Raw genomic sequence first — 18,795 nt, forward strand, 5'->3', positions numbered from 1 at the left:
TACCTGTTTCAGAGATATTTATGTCAATAAGGTAGTAACAGAGTATGAAACATGATGGTACATTGGCCCTAACCTTTCGCCTTACATCCCTCTATCCTTCTTTGTCAGCCAAGTTACCGTTGGAAGTATGCTACGCAGCCAGCAAGGACAGCGAAGGTGCGGTTCTCGTACAAACGGTCGTAAGACCTAAAGCGAAATGTACTCTTTCTCGGACGTCTTAGGCGTCCACCCATGGTAGTCGCTACGCCTCCCGAAGGATAATTCCGTGGATTCCGCCTCTGACCTAAGGAGACGCAGACCATGCCCACACGGCAACGCAGAATAGGTTTCGTTGAAGTAATGCCTCATTCTTTATAATTCCATATGTTGAGCATATTTCACCCCTTTTGCTCACCCTTTTTCCTCTTCCCAATCTTCTGTCTGCTAAGCAGCTTCTCTACGCTTAACAATAAATACATCTGTAGTGTTGTGCTTTGGATATGCTGTTTGCACTTCCAGACTTATCTCTTCCGATCATGCCCACTTTCGCTTCTATTCCTATGATTTCTTTCAGTTCTCCTGATCTTTAGTGGTGGTTTCTTCAACTTCCTACTCTATTTCTGAGCACGTCTCTCACTTTACTCATTATTGTACGATATAGATAATCACTGCTCTTAATCGGATCCTTTGGTTCCTCGCTGAAGGTTTTACTCTTTCTTAAAATGATTTTCTTACACATACTACCTGGGCTTTTCTGTATTGGTGCTGTGGGCACTGACAAATTTGTCTCTGTGGACTTCGGTTTGTCTGCGATACGGTGCAGCTGTTATCGTCCCGTGATAGTTAAATTTATTTCGGGTCGGTTGTTAGTCGTAGTAACCTGTTTGGTTGAACCTTTTCCGTTATGCCGCTGCACTAACCACTTACAGTAACAGTTCCTTGCTTTGATATTCTATTGATGGCATCTTGTTCGTGTCCTCACAGATACTGCAGTTAAGTCGGTGCGCTAGCTTATCGTGTGCATAATGTTATTTGTTGCCGCCAAGGCAAATGCTCATAATTATGGGAGAGATATCCTTCCACTTTTGTGTTTTAAATCATTCCAAGTGAACCTTGATTTTTAAAATTGTTGTAATGTCATAGTTCATTATTCTTAAGACGACCTTTGCTGTCTCGCGTGGTATGCATTTTGATACTGAATTCTCAATTTTAAGCAAACAGAATATGCCAGCATATTTTAAATATTTATAATATACAGAGTTTAATGTTTGACAGATCATATGAAAATGACTAAAAAAATATTTTGCGTGATCAGTCTAATTTCCCACTCCCTTTTCGTCCTCAGTCAGTTATTAACTGCTCTCATTTTTTTTTTGTATCGTTAAACGCTGCGAGAGATGCTACTACATTAGAATTGTAGTCTTCACGGTACGTATAACAAACTCCACAAGATGGGAATTCGGATAGTTGAAGTCTTACCAATCATCTGTGCGAAAATGTACGTGACATGTCTACATCACGGGCATGTGCAAGGTTCAGTTATTCTTTTCATTTTGGCGACGGAATCATTACCCCTGTAAAACGACAGCATTCCCTAATGAAGTAGTTCATCAGTCTATTTAAATAAACATTACACGTTGTAGTATCAATTACTAGTTCATAGTAAAATAATTATCTTTCTACGGTAAATATTTACAACGGTCAGGCTCTTAACATACGTAGATGCACTGTATTCCAGTACATTTTTGTGAACAACGATGGTCGTGTCATAGCACTTCCACATAATGTTCTGTGTGAGATTGACGCTTCCGTTACTGTGTGTTACTTTTCAGTCTAAAAATTGAGAGACTTGACCGCTTTCCGTTCAGTTTCAACTTACGAAAGTTAGTTACGTCCAGTTTATTTAATGAGGCGCACTCCCATCGTTTCAGAAATGGCGGCCATCAACAATGGAGACTCGAGAATGGAGATCGGCCTCTTGGAAATGAAACTGTGAAGGGCTCATTACTCTAGAGCGCTTTTTCCGGAGAGCGATAGTCGCTTCACAGTTTGAAGCACTCTTTCAAATTCTTCCAACGGACGAGGAAAATGCTCTGTTATTTGCAGCTGCTCTCTTAGCTGTGACGGATCATTTCTGGTAGGGCAAATTTTATAACTTTGTCCGTAAAAGTCGGGAATGGATACGCCTTTTATTTTAAACAATACGAAACTTCCCTTCCCATTGGAAGTTGCCTAGGATGATATTTATGTATTTTAGAATTTTATGTGTGGTATGGGTAAACCACAGTGTTTGTGCATACTGATGATAAAATGAAACTTTCTCGACACGTGCTATCACTTATTGACTAACTTTTATGCTTGATCAGATATTAACATGTTGGTTACATTTTCGATAAAGATCGAATTAATAAAGAAATTGGACATAAAATAAGGTAAATGAGTTCTTATTTAATAATGGCTTGCAATGGACGAGGAAAATACTCTATTATTTGCAGCTGTTCACTTAGCTGTGACGAATAATTTCTGGTAGAGCGAAATTTATAAAATCTTCAAATGTGTGTGAATTCCTAAGGCACCTAACTGCTTAGGTCATCGGTCCGTAGACTTACACACTGCTTAAACTAACTTACGCTAAGGGCAACACACACACCCATGGCCGAGGGAGAACTCGAACCTTCGACGGGAGGGCCCACGCAGTCCGTGACACGATGCCTCAAACCGCGCGGCCAATCCGCGTACCGAAATTTATAACTTTTAGGTAAAAGTCATAAATAGATAAGCCTTTTTCTAAACAATACAGAACTTCATTGTCAAATCGTATGTTACCTAAGATGATATGTCTATAATTTAGGATTTTATGTGTGGAAGGGGAAATCACAGCCGTCGATGATAAAGTGAAACTTCCTGGACAAGTGAGATCATACACAAGCCAATGTACAATTTCCATCATTTTTGTGGTTGATAAAATATTAACATAATTGGCCATACTTTCGACAAAGAGTAAATTAATGAAAAAATCGAGCACCAAATATATTAAATGAAGTCTTACAGGATATATGAAACTTCTGCTTTTGTGGAACCCTTACAAAAGTATCAAACAACAAGTATAAATTTCTGTTTGTAATATTGAAAAAATTGACAAAGAAGGCCTGCCATAAAAAGTGGAAAGTGATAGTTTCTGTGGATTTATCGCGACTTTTCCAATTCTCCATCGGTTCTTTACCTTTTTACTAATGAATAGCTGAGGGGGTGTCATTAATACGAAAAGATTAATTATCGGTACCACTGGAAAAGAGCAAAAAGCAGCACTTCACAGAGTTCGCATCAAACACGGTGCAGAGCGGCTGTCTTACCGAGGCAGTGCTTGCCGTCGGCGGCGAGTCGCAGACCCTCCTTGCAGGCGCAGCTGTAGGAGCCGGCAGTGTTCACACACTGCTGCTCGCACCCGCCATTGTCCACGATGCATTCGTCCACGTCTGAAATGAAAAAAAAAAGTGTCGTAGTAGAACTGCAAACGCACGAAACTGTGTTTCAAGTAGTGAAAACAGACAGGCAATAAATATTTGTCGCCAAATAAAGATGCGATCCGTATCAATAGACGTTTGCACTTCTTAACCAGTTCTGGGAGCATGATAGGGTACGGCCTTTTCCATTTTTCTCGTTGAATGCTGATACACTGACTACAGATGAAATGACAACTGCTTAACAATTGCTTTGGAAGAAGAAAATTTCTACGGCGCTGCGGTCGGCAACGCTTATATAAGACAACAAGTGTGTGGCGCAGTTGTTAGGTCGGTTACTGATACTACAATGGCAGGTTATCAAAATTTAAGTGAGTTTGAACGTGGTGCTGTAGTCGGCGCACGAGCGAGGGGACACATCATCTCCGAGGAAGTGATGAAGTGGGAATTTTCCCGTACGACCATTTCACTAGTGTACCGTGAATATCAGGAATCCGGCAAACCATAAATTCTCCGACGTCGCTCCGGCCGGATGAAGATCCTGCAAGAACGGGACCAACGACGACTGAAGAGAATCGATCAACGTGACAGAAGTGCAACCCTTCTGCAATTTGCTGCAGATTTCAATGCTGGGCCACCAATACGTCTCACCGTGCGAACAATTCAACGAATAATCGTCGATATCGTCTTGTGGAGCCAACGGTCCACTAGTGTACTCTTGTTGACTGCACGACGTAAAGCTATACGCCTCGCTTTGGCCCGTCAGCACGGACATTGGACTGTTGATGATTGGAAACATGTTGCTTGGTCGGATGAGTTTCCATTCAAATTGCATCGAGTGGATGGACGTGCACGGGTACCGAGGGCCCGCCCGGTTGGCCCGTGCGGCCTAACGCACGGTTTTTTCGGGCGGGAAGGTGTGCCTGGTCCCCGGCACGAATCCGCCTGGCGGACTGTGTCGAGGTCCGGTGAGCTGGCCAGTCTGTGGATGATTTTTAGGCGGTTTTCCATCTGCCTCGGCGAATGCGGGCTGGTTCCCCTTATTCCGCCTCAGCTACACTATGTCGGCGATTGCTGCGCGAACAAGTTCTCCACGTACGCGTACACCACCATTATTATACCATACAAACATAGGGGTTACACTCGTCTGGTGTGAGACGCTCCCTGGGGGTCCACCGGGGGCCGGTACACCACCATTATTATACCATACAAACATAGGGGTTACACTCGTCTGGTGTGAGACGCTCCCTGGGGGTCCACCGGGGGCCGAAATGCACTATAACCCTGGGTTCGGTGTGGGGCGGCGGTGGGGTGAAGTGGACTGCGGTAGTCGTCGTCGGGTTGTGGACCACTGCGGCTGTGGCGGGAACGGAGCCACTCCGTCGTTTCTAGGTCCCCGGTTAATATAACATAGCATAACATAACCGGTATGGATATCATCTCATGAATCCATAGACCCTGCATGTTAGCAGGGCACTGTTGAAGTTAGTGGAGGCTCTATAATGGTGTGGGGCATGTGCAGTTGGAGTGATGTGGGACCCCTGATACGTTTAGATACGACTCTGATAGGTGACACCTACGTAAGAATCCATTCATGTTCACTGTGCATTTCGACGGACTTGGGCAATTCCAGCACGACAACGTAACACCCCAAACGTCCAGAATTGTAGAGTGGCTACAGGCACATTCGTCTGAGTTTAAACACTTCCGCTGGCCACCAATCGCCTTAGACCTGAACATTATTGAGCATATCTGGGATGCTTTGCAACGTGGTGTTCAGAAGAGATCTCCACGACCACAAATTATAACGGATTTATGGACAGCCCTGCAGGATTCATGTTGTCAGTTGCCTCCAGCACTACTTCCCTATTTCAGACATTAGTCGAGTCCATGCCAAGTCGTGCTGTGGCTCTTCTCGCGGAACAGTTTTTTGGAATAGTCACGCAACATATCTGAATGCATATTTGTGACCCACTTTCGACCTAACTAATCAATTGCAATCAGATAAATGAATTGATGTACGAGTGACTGACAGTTTCCGTAGTAATCTAAAACAGATTTTATTAGAATGTTGGTTGGAAATATGTGAATGTTTTGAAAGCAGACTGGGCAACACGGGAACGGAGCCGAGCGCCGGAACCTTCAGAGATCCCACTGAGGACTTGCTAGAAGGCCATCGAGGGGATTGGTCATTGCTAGTGCCGCGCCCCGCATGCACGCCGTACCATGCAGATGGAACACAGTAAGGACATCGTGAGAAGACCACTTGCACAAGTGTTGTATTAGGTGGGCAGAGGAGGAATTTCAAGCGAAAAACACTACCGTCAGACGAACATAGAAAGCGGACTTTTCGGACGGACGCTGGATATTGCTATCTTGCAAGAGAAAAGAGAACCCCAAGCTCAAACTTTGAAAACCATGGAACGCAACCGAAAGCACAAAAAGCTTTGTTTAAGGACATAATACATACGGACATTGGTTCATATTAACTTCGGCCAGAATGACTGAGAACCGCGACAGTACTGGAAGAAGTCCGCCTCATCGGCTGATTGAGAGAGACAAAAGCAGCGAGAAATAATTTTTTTCTAGAGGAGAGTGGTACAAAAGAAATCGTAGATTATCCGCGTAAAACAGCCGAGAGAAAGGGACCTGCCCTCTCCAAGGAGCATTTTGAACGGTCGGAAGATTCAGTTCCCAGACTGTCAAGCTGAAAATTTACCGAAAAACACAGAATACTGGGATTTCCTTTACAGACGCTCTTGTGCAGATATCACTTCACTTCTTCTTCTTCTTCTTCTTCTTCTTCTTCTTGCTTGTTATTCAACTTCAGAGCTTGTCATCTCACCTCTTGTTTTGGAGCAGTGCTTCCGCTCCGGCGTCTTCGCCAGCTTCAGCCACCAGCTGATCTGATGCGTTTGGAGGACTTAGAACATTTTTGGGCCATACAACGCTTAGCGTCAGAAGAGTGCCGCCGCTACTGCCACTGACTCAGTTTCTCCCTGATCGTCTTGTTAGATTCATAAGATTAGCAATCGCACAGGTTACCATTATTGTATATTATTAAGAAGTTACCACAGGTCGCCATTATTGTGTATGAACCATTAATTGACAACGAGAGAAACTTAACTCCATTAATTGCTAATTATCTAACTTCTGATACACAAATAGATCCAAATAATTAGACTACGCGTATCAGTTAACATTTAATCGACCTCCCCAACAAGGAACGTTACAAATAAACAGTACGTGACACTAACGAGCGGTCTATCCGAAACATAAGCGGTGTCTGAGCTAGAGCTCAGTCAGTACGGATAAATATGCTGCCCTCTGTCTGTAGGCTGATAAAGCAGATGGCATCTCAGCTATAGGACGACATTGTTTTCTACAGTGAATGACTACAAGACATCATACGATTAAGCACGATCAGGGAAGGAATTATTTTTAGCTAGGCTACACAGAACTGGCAAAAAATACTAGAGTAAGAACATTAATGGTACCGAGACTGCCTTAGAGACGCAAAGCAACGAAACCAAATATTGTCACTCATACCGTATGTTAGACACATAGGATAACGAATATACCTTACATCGCAAATGGAATCTCTCTTGCTCAAAAAGTGGTAGACATTAGCCGGCCACGTCATCCTCGTGTCGCTAAACAAGAAGAGCGATTCCTGAGTTAACCCGAAAGAACACATAGACCGTGTTTACATTCTGAAGGTATGATTAGGCATTAGAAAAACGGCATCACAACATTCGAAAGTTCGTCAGATTCCTAGTGATGTGAAAGTTATGGTGATTCTTGTGTTCGATTTTGATGCTGACATCCTAATGCATGCCGTTCCTCAACACTGTCAACGAGCTGTGTCCAGTTTTTGGACTCAACCGGAGGAAGGCTGCCAGAAAGACTCGGAAACACTTTCTGCAGAAACTACCCGTCATTTTTCAGGACAATGCTCGGGCACATGGAGCGCCAGCTGTGACAGATCAGTTCCATCATTGTGACAGAATTGTTGCAACATTCGCCAAACTCCCCAAACGTATGCCCTCGTCGCTTCTATTTGATTTCTGAAATGAACGACGCTCTTCCTGCTATTCGCTTCAGGAGTGCTGTCAACGCAACTGGCGCTGTTAACGACATCCTACGACTTCTAAATCGCTGGCAACGTGTTACACAAAATGATCGTTACTTTTAAGTACAGTAAAACCTTCAAACATGTATCAGTTGTAAATAAATAGCTGTCACTATTAAAGTGCCAACACCCATACGAGCAAAGACTGAAGAAGGCGTCTGTTGTCGGAGTAACTACTGTTCTTGCAGACCAAGGAGGTCTTGAAATTTGTACAACACGCAGAGAAGTTAAAACTGCGGAAAGGAAAAAAAGTGCAGTAGTTTTCCACAAATTGATTTAGGATTCGCCAACGTTTCAAAATTCTCACAGAAGCGTTGACCGCGGCACGCTATAACGGAGGAAGAAGTTGCTGTGCAGCTTCATTCGCTGAACCCCAAGCAGGCTGGAGGCAGTGATGGCGTCACAAACCTCCTGCTGAAGAACCTTCCGCCGGGATTCCACAGGCAACTTGCCGATGTTTTCAGCGTGACCCTACGATCAGGTGTCTACTCCTCTGCGTGGAAACACGCGGAGGTTGTGGCCATTCGAAATCCGGTAAGGACCCAAGCTAGGCATCCAGCTACCGACCCATCAGCCTGCTTCCGTCCCTCTCGAAGGTTTTCGAGAGGCTGTGCGCGAGAAGACTGATGCAGCACCTCACCCAGGAGAGCATCATCCCGGAAGAGCAGTTCGGTTTTCGAGAAGAACATGCCACTTCCCACCAGCGGGTGGTAGAACTGGCGATGAAGGCACTGGAAACAAGGGAATACCTTGGGGCACTGTTGCTCGACGTTTCCCGCGCGTTTGACTCGGTGTGGCACGACGGTCTCAAGATCATACGTTTTGAACAAGGGATACTGACGTCCCACATGACGCTACTGCGGTCGTACCTGACTGAACGAACCTTTAACGTGACGGCCGACGACGGTACGTCCACAGACCGGCACACACGTGCAGGAGTGCCGCAGGGGTCGGTACTCGGCCCCTCGCTGTACTCCCTGCACACTACCGACGCCCCGAAAGTGGCAGGAGTTGAACTGGCGCTGTACGCGGATGATTCGACCCTAGTCACTCGCAGCATGAACGCCCAAGTGCAGAGAAACCGCCTCCAACGCGGGTGCGACGCCTTAGGCTCATGAGCAACAAAATGGCGGCTGAAATTCAACGCCACGAAGAGCCAGGCAGTTGGCTTCACCCGAAGACATCTGCCGCCAGGGCTTACACCAGTCGAAATTCTGGGAGAACCTATCCCATGGAGTGGAACGGCGAAATATCTAGAAGTCACTCTAGACAGTAGGCTCACCTGGAAGCATCACATCCGTGATGTGAAAGGGAGAGCAATAGGACGCCTTCGCACCCTGTATCCGCTGCTAAACCCGCAGGTCATTGCCACCGCAACACGGCATCACGCTATACTTAACAACGATCCGTCCACTGTCAGAGTATGCGGCTGTGGTCTGGAGGAAAGCCGCAGATGCTCACATTGTGACTCTGCAGCGGATACAGAACCCCGCTCTGAAGACTGCCATGCATCTTCCGAGGTGCTTCTCGATGCGCCAACTCCACGAGGACACCGGTTGGCTGGTTCAAATGGCTCTGAGCACTATGGGACTTAACTACTGTGGTCATCAGTCCCCTAGAACTTAGAACTACTTAAACCTAACTAACCTAAGGACATCACACACATCCATGCCCGAGGCAGGATTCGAACCTGCAACCGTAGCAGTCGCGCGGTTCCGGACTGCGCGCCTAGAACCGCTAGACCACCGCGGCCGGCGAGGACACCGGGATCCTGCCTCTCCGAGACAGGTTTCACGCCATCGCCAAGAAGTTCTACGGGAAAGCGGGACACTCCGGCAACCGGCTCATCCGAGGACTGGGCCAACAATCTCATCACAGGCCAACCATGCGTTTACTGATCCCCACCAGAGTATGTCTTTCTCTTTTTCAAGTTCCACCAGCAAGGTAAGATCTATCCTCTCCCCCCCTAGGAACCGCAGAAATGACGAATTTTGTCCAAACTGCACCATCTCGAGCCAAGGATTGGCTCGTTTTTTCAGCGTCAGCCTCAGCGTCAGCGACCGACAAGATACAACGTGTAGCTGGGAAGCTCATGTTATTCGTTCAGCCGACCAATTCCATACTAGAGACTGCATTTCTCTACCTAACGTCTACGTGGGGGACTAAGTCCTCGAATGAGTCGCAGTCGAGAGTAACGAACGGTTCTCAACATTTTCTCCTACAGAGAAAAAGGATGAACACGAAGCCATTCCCAAAACATACTGTACTCTGAGATCCAGGTACTGATGACAGCAGAGACGCGTCCTCGCATAATCTGTTTCGGCCACTGTAAGCTCTAGGGAGGCTTCCTTACCCTTGATGGCTCAACTACCGTTTACAAATATCAGGGTTTGGTCGGACTGTACTGACAAGTAACACGACTGATCAACCGAGATGACGTTCCTCCACGCACATAGTCTGTTACACTATAGCGTCAGTGAGGAGATTTAAGCGATTCTGACGTATAGGGAAAAGGATAATACAGCCGTACGCTGTTACACTACAAGAAACATAACGGCAGGATTTACGTATTATAACATCGTGTTATGAATGACGCAGTGTAATATCTCCATCGAGCACATTAAAACACAATATGAATTGCAATTCATGCTGCATAATCACTGGGCACGTACGAGAGGCCTACAGTCCAAACAAACCCGCAGTGGCCTAGAGAGTCGGACATCTTTGGCAGCTGGTAGATTGCTGTGGCGAGAAAAGACGCCGCAGCAGGTTCTTTGTGCGGGCTACCGCCTTCCGCCTCAATAGCCGGCAGAGAGGAGCGCGCGCTAAGACAGAAAGTTCATTAAGGGAACAATGGCGCTCCCTGGCTCACATATACCAACCAGTGAGCCAGCAAGGAGCGCGCCATTGTCTCTTAAGGCTGTGGGTACCTCCCTGACTCTGTCGGCAATTTGAGTTATTAGGAAACACTTTCAGCAAACCCATCACCGACCGGTGATGAAGTATAGGCAGCGTAGTGTGATGTGGCACATACGAGAAGCCTACCGTCTAAACAACTCCGCAGCGGCATAGAGAATCGAACACCTTCGGCAGCTCGTAGATTGCTGCGGTGAGAGAAGACGCCACAACGAGTTCTTTACAACACTGATGTTCCATTGCTGGTTCTGTGCGGCGAAACATTTTAAAATTTCTTCTAGTGTCGATCACTGTCCGATAGTAGCTGTTTTCAGAGGAAATTGCGCAGACGGTCTCCCTGGTTCCCAACGGTAAAATAACAGTACAGAACAGAAAACTGTAAGCAGTTAAGTCGAATGAAACTAATTGGTCTTTATAATTCACCAATATTAAAGTAATGGGCTAGTTATGTACCAAGTTCTTTTTAGGTTTGAAGGTCGGTTTGGAAAAAAATAGGAAACAAGAAAATACAAATTTTAAGAAAAACAAAAATAAGAGACATAACAGAATCAAAGAACATGAAAAATATGATGTGAAAAATCGTAAGTTAATAGAATACAGAGACGGGGGGGGGGGGGGGGGGTGGCGCTTTAAACAGTGCATTCTGCATTCGTTGTCGTAATACGATACGGAAACAGAGCGATTTATCTGACGTCCAAAAGAACTTGATTATTGACTTTCGGGCCAGGAGATGAAGCATTTCCAAAACGGATAACTGGTAAGCTGTTCGCGTACCTGTTTGTTTACAGTAAACTGTGCGTGGCAAAATGGCGCTATCCAAACATGGTTCAAATGGCTGTGAGCACTATGGGACTTAACTGCTGTGGTCATCAGTTCCCTAGAACTTAGAACTACTTAAACCTAACTAACCTAAGGACATCACACACATCCATGCCCGACACAGGATTCGAACCTGCGACCGTAGCGGTCGCGCGGTTCCAGACTGTAGCGCCTAGAACCGCTCGGCCACTCCGGCCGGCTATCCAAACATGGCGTTGAAGCAACTGTGCTGCACCACAGATGTGAGGGGTGAGGATGGCTTTTGTTGAGCAATGACCACTCAGACTAAGCGGCTACCAAGTGTCTTCTCAACAACCATTCAGCTTAACGTTCCTGCGTATAGACCTCCGCAGCAGGCGCCTGGTTCGTGCACCCATGCTGACTGCTGTCCATTGGCTGCGAAGGCTGGAATTTTTACGCCAGTACCTCACCTGGACGTGCATTCATTGCGACATCTGGCCTTTCCAGATGACTGATATCCGCTGGCGTGTACGACGTGGAACATCTAAAAGCAAACAGCCTGCAAAATCGTGGTAATGGTCCAGGCCAAAGAGGCAACTTTATGTTCTCGGGAATGTTTCTGTGGGATTCCCTCGCTGACACCATTATTCCGGAAGGCAAAATTGATCAACACAAGTATGTATTTATCCTTGGTGATCATGTCCATCCCAACATACAGTCCGTTTTTCCATTGCGCGATGGCATCTACCAGCAGGACAATGCAACGTGTCGCACAGCTCGCAGTGTACATGCGTGGTTCGAAGAGCACTAGGATGGGCTTACCGTACTCCACTGGCCACAAAATTCCACGTGTTGAAACCCGATAGACAATCTGTGGGACCTCCTCGATCGGACTGTTCGTGTCATGGATCCTCAGTCGAGAAACCTGGCGCAGCTGGCCAGGGCACTGGAGTCGGCATGGCTCCACGTCCCTGTCGGCACCTTCCAGAACCTCACTGGCTCTAATCCTGCACGGCTGCAGCGATCCTCGCCACGAAAGGAGATCATCCAGTCTTTTGACTGATGGTCACATTAATGTGGCTGGACGGTGTATAAGTGGGAAAAATATCTACAGGGGGTAGTGCTGAGAGAACCGCCTGAAACGGCAACCTAGCAATGCTCATCGCATTTCTTATGGGGCACAAAGACTGAATGCAGTAGCGCACCACTTTTTACTTGTTTTGATTACTGATCGCCTACTGTACTGGACGGAGTACCATACAGTGAACGGAAATGAAACGTAATAAATATATTTTGACGTTGAATCTTATATAAAAATAGCTTCACGAAGGAATGCCAGCATGAGAACACAAGGCAATATTTCTAAGTAATCAAAGGAATGTGTCTGTTTAAAAAAAGTACATTACCTTGTTCATATTTAGTTCGAAGTACGTGTCTGGTATAATAAAGTTAGCTGACATATATTTTTCTTCGGTTATCACTTATACAATTACATCAGCGCTTGTCTGGTCACCACAATGTGTATGTCCGTGGAAAAGTTAAAATATGGCAGTAATTTGGAGCATCTTATAGTATATAGCCAAGACTTAACATTACGTCTGTTTTGTTAGGTGTTTCCCTTTATCATTTAAGGTCAATTTCACCACGTTTCATTGAGAAAGTTCACCGCTGTCTTCTTGCTTCCTTGGCCAGACTGAGATTATGTTTCATATCTAACGTCAATACTGATAGATATTGTGGACTAATGTATCTTTCCTCTGATGGGGATAAATTCTAGTTGTGATGTGACAGTCCTTACTAGATGCTTAGCTTTATGTCTCATTAAACGTAAGGTATGGAGAGGATAGGTAAAGGAATATTACTTCACTAGATACAAGAGTTAGATTAGAAGCAATCAGTGAGTCATGAAAGTACTCCTTAAGAAAGTAGAAGTGCTCGAAGAGACTGGAGATGAAAAAGGAAAGGACTTGCAGGAACTTTTACTACTATTGATCAAATAATCCAACAGCTAAGAAAGAGAATAAATGTGAAGTCCATCAAGGCGAATTGCAGAAAATTTTATCTTAACCGGTTTTCACTGCAAAATGAAGAGACGAAGAAAACTTGCTAGCCCCACTTCTAGACTAAAACATCGATGAGTCATAAAGTAATAATTTCATTCCACTCTGCGCCGTGACAAAGTAGAATGTTTCCGCAAAGCTAGCCTCAGGTACTTGACTCTTGAGCTGCAAAATAACATACCATTAAAATATTGGAAAGTTACTACATGTAAGGGAAGTCAAATGAAAAAGAGGCAGGTGGAAAAAAGTAGGTAAACTGTTTATTATTTGAAAAGTAATCGCGGTGCTTCTTAATATATTTGTCCCAGTGTGAGACAAACGACCAGTGGCTTCATGGAAAAATATTTGTGGTTGGCTATTAAACCTTATTGTATTCAGACGTTCTAGTGAGTCGACGGCCACAAATATATTTTTTCCTCCAGAATTATGGAAATCACATGCGGATACATGGGGACTGTATGGAACATGTTTAAGGGCTTTCCAGCGACACTTATGCAAGGTACTCGAAACAACCTTGGCAACATGTAGAATTCATATTAAAGAAAATGGATGATTAACAACTAATCAAATCTCATTAAAATTGTTTGATCTTATTTATTGCCTTTACTGACTTTTGGAGCAACGTGTTATATATATCATAAAAGCGGAAGTTTGGGTGTGTGTGTGTGTGTATGTGTGTGTGTGTGTGTGTTTTACTCCTTCAGATGAAACGGCTGGATGGATTTGGATGAAATTTGGAATGGTGAACCACAATCACATTGGCTACTCTAAACATACCTACCTATCAAATGCGTAGGGATGAATAAGGACTGCAGCCGACGAGACCCGAATATCCATGCTTTATTCATCCAGTATCAGAGAATGGGAGCACTTAGTGACTTGCAGCGAACTTTACACATGACATCAGACTTTTACGAAAATTTTCCTCACTGCCAATCCTCAGAAAATGACGTAACGAAAGACGTTTGTAGCTTACAACATTTTCGCTGTTGATGCAGTAAAACTGCTGCATGAACCACGACGTTTTAATTTACTACTTCTGTATTACTGAGTGTATCCGCGACACCTTTATTTCAGACAGTGTCCACATGTACCACTGAACGTATCAACACAGGTATATTATTGGGCGGCATTTAGGTCAGGAAATATGACGTCATAAACACCGAGATGCGTGAAAAACTGCCGTATCAAGTATAACCTTTAACTGTATTACTCCTTTGCTACTAACTCTTTTCGAAGACAGTATCCACATACATGGACGTAAAAAAATAAAAAATTAAAAAAAGCGGCATCAAGAAAGAGTTCTGCGAGATAAACGAAATTTATGAAGCATGTGTCTAGATGTGAAAGCTGATGTCTATCCGAAGCGACAGTACGAGGATGCAAATCAAGTTTGCTTTAAATAGGCGCTGTGAAGGTTTTCAGTGTTAGTTACCTTCGAGATTGAACGTTGTGAGTTGATGTCGGTCAAGAATGCCTTTAAGGGGCTCCGGAAAGGCTCAAAATCATGAAAAGTTCAATTTTTACTTTTTTGCGTTTTCTGAATCTGCAGACTATTATCTTTTAATAGATATATAATTTATTCAATTCCGAAGACTACAACTATTTTTAAATTTTTTTCAAATGTGTTCTACTTGGGCGTGACCCACTGTGGCGCTGTTAAACTGCTGTCAAATGGTGTTATTATTAACGTCCGTGTTCATCAGGTACATTTTAGTGATGTGAGATAAAGTATGTGTTGTGGCTAACCTGTGATGGTTCAATATATATCGCTGGTGTGATTGTCGATTGTTTCATGTTTATTTACTCTGTCGTTATCTCGAAAATATTCGTAATTAATTCTGTTTCTTGAGTCTCTGTTTTGTTGAAGTATAATAATGAGTAAAAGTAAAGTTATTAGAAATCCTCTGAAGGCTTTTAAGAAAAGGAGAAATGTTGGAAAGCCAAAGGTATGTGTTATTACTGTAAACAATAAAGACGATAACCAAGTGAGTGAACCTAACCTCTCAAATACACCTGCCCATAGCAGTCAAAGTGGGAAAGAAAATACTTCACAGAAGAAGCTTGGTTCAATGAGTGAAAACTACGAATGTTTTATGGGCGAATCGGATGTGAATGAAATATTTGCTATGTCGGTTCTCAAAGGAATTTTTTCAAACTGTGTAAGATGTATTCATTGTAGTGAAGTTGGTCTGGAACTCTCCATAATAAAGCACGTAGGACTTGCTAGTGAAATACAACTGAAATGTGATAAGTGTTCATACATGACCACCTTTTAGAACAGTGTTGCAGTAACTGCAACTGAAGAAAATGGCAGCAAAATCTACGAACACAACATTAGATTTGTTTATTCCTTGCGTTCAGTTGGTAAGGGTGCTACTGCAGGTGCAATTTTCTGTGGCATCATGAATCTTCCAAATCCCCCAACCAAGTTTACGACCTATAATAAATTAATAGGGTCTAAAGTAGAAGATGTCTGTATAGAATCTATGAAGAACGCTGTGGAAGAGGCAGTAATGGAAAATAATGGTAACAGAGATTTGACTGCAGCGTTCGATGGTACCTGGCATAAACGGGGACACACATCTCTTCATGGTGTAGTATCTGCCACCAGTATATATACAGGGAAAGTTTTAGATGTAGCAGTAATATCAAAGTATTGTAGATGTCCACAAAAATATAAAGGTACACATGAAAATAATTGCAAAGCTAACTATAGTGGCAGTAGTGGAGGAATGGAAGTGGCTGGTGTTGCCAGTATATTCCAGCGTTCTGAGGCGTGTGATAAAGTGAGATATGTTAATTACCTTGGTGACGGTGATTCTAAAAGTTTCAAACATGTTCAAGGACTGAAGCCCTATGGTGATGATGTTGTAGTGCAGAAATTTGAGTGTATTGGACACGCACAGAAGCGAATGGGAACAAGACTTCGGCGACTGAAAGCTACGTACAAAAAACAAAAACTAAGTGATGGTAAAGGGTTGGATGGGAATGGAAGGTTAACTGACAGTGTAATTGACAAAATACAGAACTATTATGGAATGGCTATTAGGTAAAATACACAAAGTGTCGACGAAATGAAGAAGGCTGTTTGGGCTCTTTTTTTTCATACTTCTTCAACCGATGAAAATCCCCAACATAGCTTGTGTCCCAAAGAAGAAGACAGTTGGTGTAAATATAACAAAGGATTGTTAACTGGTGAAGTGTACACTCATAAGCATAGTCTGCCTCATGCAATAATGGAGGTGATAAAACCTATTTTCAGAGACTTAGCAGCACCTGAACTGTTGAAAAAGTGTATTCACGGAAAAACTCAAAACCCCAATGAAAGTGTAAATAGTGTTATATGGTCGAGAATCCCCAAAACTGTATTTGTTGAAATAGAAACACTTCACTTTGGTGTGTATGATGCTGTTGCGACTTTCAATGATGGCAACATTGTAAGGTGCAAGGTATTTAGAAATATGGGAATGAAGATAGGTTCTAACATGGTACGAGCGATGCTTGCTTTAGACAAGGAACGCCTTCGGGCTGCAGACAGGGCTGTAAAGAGTCTAGAAATACAAGCAAGAGTAAACAGGAGGAGGAACAAGAGGAAGCTGGAGGAGGAGTTTGCAGAGGATGAAGATAATCCATCCTATGGACCTGGAATGCACTAAAAAGTCAATCCAATCTTTGTCGCTCGATTCCCAAAACTTTTATTTTCTCATACTAATTACATGTTTTCTAAGGATCTTCCAAACATATTTGTTTCAAACTTTCAGTAAATGTTACACAGTACCTTCTGCATAATTTAACACAGCCTTTTTCCAAAAAACTGTATATTTTTGAATATATAAATAAAAAATTGCAAAAAAAATTTGTGAATTTTCATTACAATTGAAAAAAAATCATCTTTAATAACTGAACTAAAATTTTGTAAAATCCCTGTGTTAAGTTGTAGCCCATATTCCAATAAATAATCTGTAAAAAGTTCTATTTCCTACCTCAAATACTTTGTGAGGAAAGATGTAATTTATAAGCGTTATTTTAACATTGCAAGTATAGGGCGTTCCGGAACCACTTAAGACGACGAAGGCACGTGTCAACGGCTCACTGACTCTGAACGGGCTCGTATAAAAATGCTACAAGAATCTGAATGTTCCTTCCGCGATATTGCACAAAGATGTTGCAGAAAGACTGCGCTCCGGATGGCCACGTGGCATACATAGAGGGAAGATCGTCGTTTTCGTCGTATGGCTGTGGCGCTCTGTACTGTATCAGTAGCGGCAATCGGCACTACAGTGACACAACGGACTGTTAGAAAACGGCTACTTCAAGGACAGCCCCAAACCCTGTAGCATACATTCCACTGACCCCAAGCCTCCACCATGACCGACTTCAGTGGTGTCAAGCGAGAGCTCATTGGAGGTCAGGGTGGAGGTCTGTTGAGCTTTCAAATGAAAGCTGCTTCTGCCTCGCCGCCAGTGATAGCCGTACGTTGGTTAAAAGAAGGCCTGTTGAGGACGAGCAACAAACATGTTTGCGTGCTATCACACTGGACTTATGTTGCGGGATGAGCTATCGTATGGCAGTAAGAGCATTCTGGTTGTTACCGCACTTTCCCTGGCTGCGAAAGCGTACGTCAGTCTGGTGATTCTACCCATTGTGTTGCTATTCCTGAACAGCATTCCAGGGATGTTTTCCAACAGAATAAAACTCGCCTTTATACCACTATTGTAACCAACGTGCAACATGCTCCGCAGAGTGGCGACATGACCTGCTTCATCACCAGATCTGTCCCCAAACGAGCATCGTCGGCGTTATCTACAACCAGCATTATCCATTCCTGTTTTGACTGGCCAAGTGCGACAGGAATGGAACTCTATCTCACAAACTGACACAATGCATGCACATTTGCAAACTTGCATTCAACATTTTCGGTTACATAGGTTATTAATGTATCAGAATTTTACATTTCCAGTGATTTTTCTCGCACCTACATTAGTCTGTGATCCTGCAACGTTAATCACTGAAGTATGTTACACAGACAAATGTGTTACCGAAATTTCAGTACTATACATTATTTATTTCTTGACGTTGGGATGTTCTTCCGTTAGTGAATGTCGCTGAATGTACCCACGCATATATATAATTGTGCGACACATATTTCAGGACATATGACGTAGATACTGATATGTGTGAAAAAGTGCTACGTCTCGCATGACGTTTTAATTTATTACTTCTTTACTACTATCTATATACAACAAATTTTGCAAACGAAAGCCACATATGCCAATGGATGTACCTGCTAAATTATATCGTTGTACGACACATAGTTCAGAGGATAGGAGATCATCAACATCGAACTACGTGAAAGTACACTGAAGAGCCAAAGAAACTGGTACCGGTACACCAGCCTAATATCTTAAAGGGCCCCTGCGAGCACGCAGAAGTGCCGTAACACGACGTAGCATGGACACGACTA

At 43.7% G+C, this 18,795-nt stretch overlaps 1 protein-coding gene across 1 annotated transcript in view; it reads right to left on the reverse strand.

The window, feature by feature from the left end:
• Positions 1 to 18,795, reverse strand: part of LOC124775332 (fibrillin-3-like) — a 198,434-nt gene that overhangs the window by 169,694 nt on the left and 9,945 nt on the right. The window contains exon 3 of the mRNA XM_047250166.1: positions 3,333 to 3,455. Coding sequence (XP_047106122.1) covers positions 3,333 to 3,455 — 123 coding nt within the window. The remainder of the gene's footprint in view (positions 1 to 3,332; positions 3,456 to 18,795) is intronic.

The sequence above is a fragment of the Schistocerca piceifrons genome, chromosome 1 (genome assembly GCF_021461385.2).
Source record: "Schistocerca piceifrons isolate TAMUIC-IGC-003096 chromosome 1, iqSchPice1.1, whole genome shotgun sequence".
In the NCBI taxonomy this organism is placed as follows: Eukaryota; Metazoa; Arthropoda; class Insecta; order Orthoptera; family Acrididae; genus Schistocerca; species Schistocerca piceifrons.